Source organism: Mustela nigripes, chromosome 11 (assembly GCF_022355385.1).
Source record: "Mustela nigripes isolate SB6536 chromosome 11, MUSNIG.SB6536, whole genome shotgun sequence".
Lineage (NCBI taxonomy): Eukaryota > Metazoa > Chordata > Mammalia > Carnivora > Mustelidae > Mustela > Mustela nigripes.
Genome location: NC_081567.1, coordinates 1,590,766 through 1,596,765, shown reverse-complemented (window position 1 = coordinate 1,596,765; position 6,000 = coordinate 1,590,766). Strand labels below are relative to the sequence as shown.

The 6,000-nt window shown below is 54.4% G+C and overlaps 1 protein-coding gene across 3 annotated transcripts in view; it reads left to right on the top strand.

Moving 5' to 3' along the window:
- Window positions 1-1,410: 1,410 nt before the first annotated feature.
- SNX8 (sorting nexin 8) overlaps window positions 1,411-6,000 on the top strand; it is a 39,619-nt gene continuing 35,029 nt past the window's right edge. For 2 of the 3 annotated variants that reach the window (XR_009406906.1, XM_059414291.1), the window contains exon 1: window positions 1,412-1,545. Coding sequence is in view for 2 of the 3 variants with exons in the window: in XM_059414291.1 (XP_059270274.1) it covers window positions 1,440-1,545 (106 nt within the window). In the remaining variant the exon portion in view is untranslated. Of the gene's footprint in view, window positions 1,546-6,000 lie in introns of all 3 variants that reach the window. The other variant, XM_059414292.1, reaches the window with a different exon arrangement.

The window sequence follows — 6,000 nt, the reverse complement described above, 5'->3', positions numbered from 1 at the left end:
GAAGCCCATGTGTAGCAGGGGCCAGCACTTGCTAGGTTATGGAGGCAGAGAGTGTCTCTGACTGTGTCAGCTCCCAGGGACGTCCTGGATGCGGTGATGTGTAACCAGAGCATGGTCCGGTAGCTGTAGGAAGGAGAAGGGGACTTCCTGGGGAAGAACCCAGATGGGTTAGGGCTGGGCTGTTGATCGCTGTAACCAGCTCCCAGAGGGCTTTGGTAGGCATCAGAATCAGGAGGTCCCAGCTCCTTGCTTTGGAAAGGAGGCCCTCCGGGATGGAGCCCTTCCTGGGGCTCCAGCTTCCTCTTCTGCCATTTCTGCACCCACACTTTTAGCTCCAGGAGGACCTCAGTGCCTGCAGCTGCTTGATGATGCCTCAGGGCCTTTGTGCCTGCTGGAGACCGCTGCCTTCTCCTCCTGCTTAACTCCTCATCCCCTCTGCCTCACCCAGGGGTCCCCTCATCCCTTCCCTGAACCCCCCACAGTGTGACTTTCGAACAGCCAGGACACTTCCTCTGCTGACCTGTCCTCCAGATTGGGGGGGTGGGGTGGGGAGTATGTAATGGACCCAGGTGTCCTGGGCTCCCAGCACTGGGCAGCCTGCCCTCCGGTCAGGGAGGGGTAGTGTGTGGGGGGTGTGAACGGTAAGGCGGGTGTGCGAGAGAGCAGGTGAGCAAGTGAGTGGACGGATGAATGAGTGAGTGAGTGAGTGAGCGAGCCAGAGACGGGATGAATGAGCGAGTGAGTGTGTGGGTGAGTGAGAGAGCAAGGCGCGGGGTGGGGGGACGGATGAATGAGTGCGCGAGCGAGCGAGCGAGGGAGTGAATGAGTGTGTTCGTGAGTAAGTAAGGGCGGGTGGACGAATGAGTGAAGGAGCGAGCCAGCGAGGGGATGAGTGAGTGAGCCGGGGTGGGAGGGTGGATGAACGCGAGAATGCGAGGGGGGGAACAAATGAGTGGGTGGGGGATGGGTGCATGAGGGGCGGGGCGAGAGCCTAGGGGAAGGGCTGAAGGCTGCAGGGAGAGTGAGGGACGCGCAGTGCGGGGTGCGGGGGTGGGGAGCGGCCCACGCGGAAGTCCGAGTAAGCGGACAAGGGGGTGAGTGTGACTACCGGCTGCTGAACGAGTGGGCGAGCTGCGCCGGCTGCGAGCCCGCGGCGGGAAGCGGGAGCGCGGGCGGGAGCTAAGGCTAGCCCTCCGGGTGGCCGCGTGGCCGGGGCGGGGCGTGGTGGGGCGTTGGAGGGCCGGACTAGGGGCGTGGCAGGCCTGGGGTGGGCGTGGTGAAGTCAGGCAAGGGGCGTGGCAGGCCCGGAGCGGGTGTGGCGAGGCCGGACAAGGGGCGTGACGAGGGCGTGACTGGGTTGGGCCCGGGCGGGGCGTGCGGAGGTGGGCGTGGTGAAGCGGGCCGGCCGGTGAGGAGGAAGTCACGTGGCGCGCGCTCACATGACTGGCGGCGTGATGGACCGGCTGCCCGGGGAGGCAGGCGCGGCGCCAGTCGCGGCGGCAGCTGAGGCGGAGGCTGACGAGGAGGCGGACCCGCCGGCGGCAGGTACGGCTGGCGGTCCCCTTGCTATCGCGCCCGGCCCTGGCCCCCCACCCCGTGACCCCGCGGCCCTCGACTCCTTGGCTGCGCGCTGGCGCCCCGCGCGCCCCTGCCACGCTGCGGAGCGCAACGCGGGCCCGGGGACACGAGCACCCGAGCACCTGCTCAGGTTTGTCCCGGCCGCGCCTCCCTGTGCAAGCCCCTCGGGGCGGAAACCCGTCCCCCCACCCCCCAGGCCCCCCACTCCGCTCCCCGCGGGGCCGCCCCGGCCGGCCGCGTGGGGCGCAGCCCCGGCACTTGGCGGGACTCGGACAAGAAATCGCGCCGGCCAGGACTTGTGAGTTTCTATGCGCAGCCCGGACCTACTTCGCCCTCAGCGCTTCTGCCCCAGGGGATGAGCGTCAGCTCGGAAAAGAGTGAGCGAGGCTTGGCTTTTCTAGGATGCTCCGTATTGAAAAGTTCCCTGATCTAGTCCTCTAAGTTAGAGAACAGTTGCAGGGGCGGTGTTGGTTGGAGTTGCTGCTGCTGCTTGGAGCGGGTTGGCATGGGGCACGAGGCTGAGGGACTCCGCCTGGGGAGAGGGTCTGACGAGGTGTCCCCGCTCCCAGAGTGTTTATTCATTAGGGAGAGAAGGCAGGGGAGTAGCTGGGAAGCTGCGGGAGTTGCTGGTGGGCATTGGACTGGGCCCATTGATGTAAAAGCTTGTGGGTGAGTCTGCGTTCGGAATGAAGTCCCCCCACCTCCAGAATTGGTTTTTAGTTATTTTTCATTTCATTTGTAGCCGTGTAAGGGGAAGCATGTGATGGCTCTTGCTGTTGTTTAGAACACTGTGTTCTTTAGATCACACATTTGAACCTGGCGTGGGCAGTCCACCTCACCCATCCCAGGGCCCCAGCCTGGACCCCTTGGCTGGTCACTCTTCGGAATGGGAGGCTGTCATTGGCTTATTAACTCTGGGATTATGAAACAGTTCCCAGTTGCTGGATGTGGTGGGGCCTCGGGGGTCTCTTCGTAGGCATGGGTGCTGTGGCGGACGTGTCCTGGGGGACTCAGCCATTGGCTGCCACTTGTGGATGGCACGAGCTCTCAAGCTTGCGCTCCCTGTGACTCGGGGGGAATAACCATGGTAGTTGTCTTTCTTTGGGGCTATGGTGATTTTATTAGGCGTGCTTACCCTGCCCACAGTGCGGCAGCTGTTTACAGCGTACTGTTCTATAGCCAGGTGAGTCTCCAAGTGGGGTTCATGGACTGTTGGGATACGCTCTGTCATTTCATTCCATTAAAAACCCTTTGTCCTATCAGGCAGGTGACGTGGTGGAACAGACCTTTTCTTTTCTTCTTCTTCTTCTTCTTTTTTTTTTTTTTTAAAGATTTGAGTCATTTGAGGGAGAGAGAGAACGAGCTGGGTGAGGGGCAGAGGGAGAAGCAGACTCCCCATGGAGCAGGGAGCTGGCTGTGGGGCAAGGACTCCGGGATTATGACCTGAGCTGAAGGCAGACACTTAACCGACTGAGCCACCAGGCGCCCCAGAACAAACCTTTTTTACACTGGGGTAAATAAAACCCAGAAGCAAGTGACTTGGCCAAAGTGGGCAAGTATTAAGGAGGCGTGTCTAGGTGGGAGTCATGGCTGGGGTGGGAGGTGGAGTCAGAAAACCTAGGGTTTGAGGCTGAATCTTGCCCGTAGACCATAAATGTCTATCGCACACCGTAACCAAGGCTGATTTTGATTTGTTGAAGGGCTTGTGCTTACGAGTGTAGAATGGAGTTTCTCTCTGGTATTCCGTCCACGTAGGCAGAACCCGCTCGTGATATTGATTGTAGGGACTGTGAGGTCTAGGTCTTTGTAGTGCTTTTGGGATTTTCAGAGAAAATGGTGTTCCCTGTTTTTCGGCATTAAATAGTCTTATATTCTAATGCTTTGGAGTTCAATCGGTGAATCGTAACTCCCTAAAAATGTAACTTTCATTTCAACTATATGTGGGCAAATGTTTTTTTTTTTAATTAAAAAAAAGTAAAACAGTATCTGTTAAGTGAAAATTCTCACACTGATTGCTATCACTGTCTTTTTACAAGAGGGGACGTTACTGGTTTGGGATGGATTCTCTCCTGTTCTTATGTTTTATACATATATGGACTTAGGAAACGTGGATCTCCTCAAGCACATGTGCCCACATTCCCCTAAGTCAGTGTATTAGTTTTCTGCCACTGCTATAACAAATTACTACGAATGTGGTGGCTTAAACGACACGAATCTGTCATCTCCCAAATCTGGATGGAGGTCAGTAGTCCAGAGTAGGTTTCCTGGGGCTAGTATCAGGTGTGGGCAGGGCTGCGTTCCCCTGGGGGCCCCAGGGGAAAAATCCATTTTCTGGCCTTTCCAGCTTGCACACACCTCCCAGATTCCTTGGCTGCTGGTCCCCTTTCTCCAGCAACCATGGGTCACGTCTTTCTTTCTTTCTTTTTAAGATTTTTTTTATTTATTTTTTTGACAGAGAAAGATCACAAGTAGGCAGAGAGGCAGGCAGAGAGAGAGGAGGAAGCAGGCTCCCTGCTGAGCAGAGAGCCCGATGTGGGGCTCGATCCCAGGACCCTGGGATCATGACCTGAGCCGAAAGCAGAGGCCTTAACCCATTGAGCCACCCAGGCGCCCCGGGTCACGTCTTTCTTAGGCTGTCATTTCTCTGGTTTCCCTTTTCTTATTTATTTCTTCCACTTTTGAGGACCCCTGGACGACATTGGGCCCACCTGGATAATCCACACCCTGTGGCTTATTTTAAGGGCTGCTGGCTGGCCACCTGCATTCCATCTGCTGCTACCTTAGTTCCCCTTTACCGTGGAAATGACAGATTCCGTTTACAGGGCTGAGATTGTGGACCACTTGGGGGGGCATTATGCTTCCCATGAGCAGTGGGAGTGGCATCCTTGGTTTGTGGGGTGTGCACATCTTTCGTCTTAGCAGACACCCACCCCTTATCCTCTCAACGGGTCCTGCCAGTTTGCCGCTGTGACTGTAGTGTGCCATGTTAAGAACATCATTTCCTCATAACCTCCTGGACGCTACCTGCTATTCTTACAAACTCCTTTCAGACTTACAATCAGAAAGTGTTTCATTTCTGGTTGGACCTCGTTTTCTCTAGTATTATTGGGGTTTAGTTTCTTGCCACAGTTTCATCTTGTGCGGCCTCTCTCAACTCATCATTCGTATCTCCTGCCCATTTTCTCAGGAGTGTGTCTTTTCCCTTATTGATTTGTCTCGTGCATTTTTTCATTTTGAACACATGCCCTTTGGGGATTTTGTATTAAAATTGTTACTATTACAGTGTCCATTGGGAACATCCTGTTCTCAGTGCAGGATGAGATTTAATTTCAGGGCCCTGTTGGGAGGTTCTAAAGCTCAGCACTTGGGACATGGTCAGAATGGCAAGGAATGAATGTGAGAGATGCGTGACTGTGTAATTGGAGTTTTTGAGATTGCCCTGATAAAAACACACACACGACTGCTGCGTATCGTGGCCCCGCTTTCTGCAATCCGATGGACCTAAATTTGTCTTGAGAACACGGGGGAACCAGCTTCACTTCTGTTGGAGTGGCTCACTGGATGGCATTCCATACATTCCATCTGGTTAGGAAGCTCCCAGCCATTTGTCTCCTGGTTTTCTCTGGGGTCACGGCTGAGCTCTGCTCATCATCTGAGCTCCTGCACATGGGCACCCACCTTCTCTGCATGCCTGGCCGATTTCCTTGCTCTCTTAGCCCCGCCACCACCCCTCGCCTGCTTCTTCTCTGGGTGTGCATTTGTCAGAATTCACTGAGCTGTCACATAACATGTATGCATGTGGGTTAAATTATACCTCAGTGTGCTGTTTGCATTCCGGGAAAAAACTCTTCCTGTCCATCCTCCTTGGCATCACTACACACATTTTGATTGTAAGCTCCCAGTAGGCAGAAACTATTATTTTTCTTCACCTCCCAGCATCTAGAGTAAGATCCGCTTTGTAGGAAAGGCTGAGACGTTTAAAAAGAATTTTTATCGGAAGTTTTTTTAAGGATAGTATCGCGTTTTCATTTGATAATGGTAGCGTGGAAATATGATTTAAGTTTGCTGTGCTGGCCTTTAAACTCTCTCCTACAGGGACGCCTGGGTGGCTCAGTTGGTTAAGCAGCTGCCTTTGGCTCAGGTCATGATCCCAGCGTCCTGGGATCGAGTCCCACATCGGGCTCCTTGCTCAGTGGGGAGCCTGCTTCTCCCTCTGCCTCTGCCTGCCATTCTGTCTGCCTGTTCTCGCTCTCTCCCCTTCTCTCTCTCTGATAAATAAATAAAATCTTTAAAAAAAAAATAAACTCTCTCCTACAGACATACACAATTTGCAAGGTAAAATGTGTCAATTTGAAGAAAGAGGAACTAACGGAATCAGTATTATGTAGAACAGATTTGCCAGAATTTGTGGTTAGCAAGAAA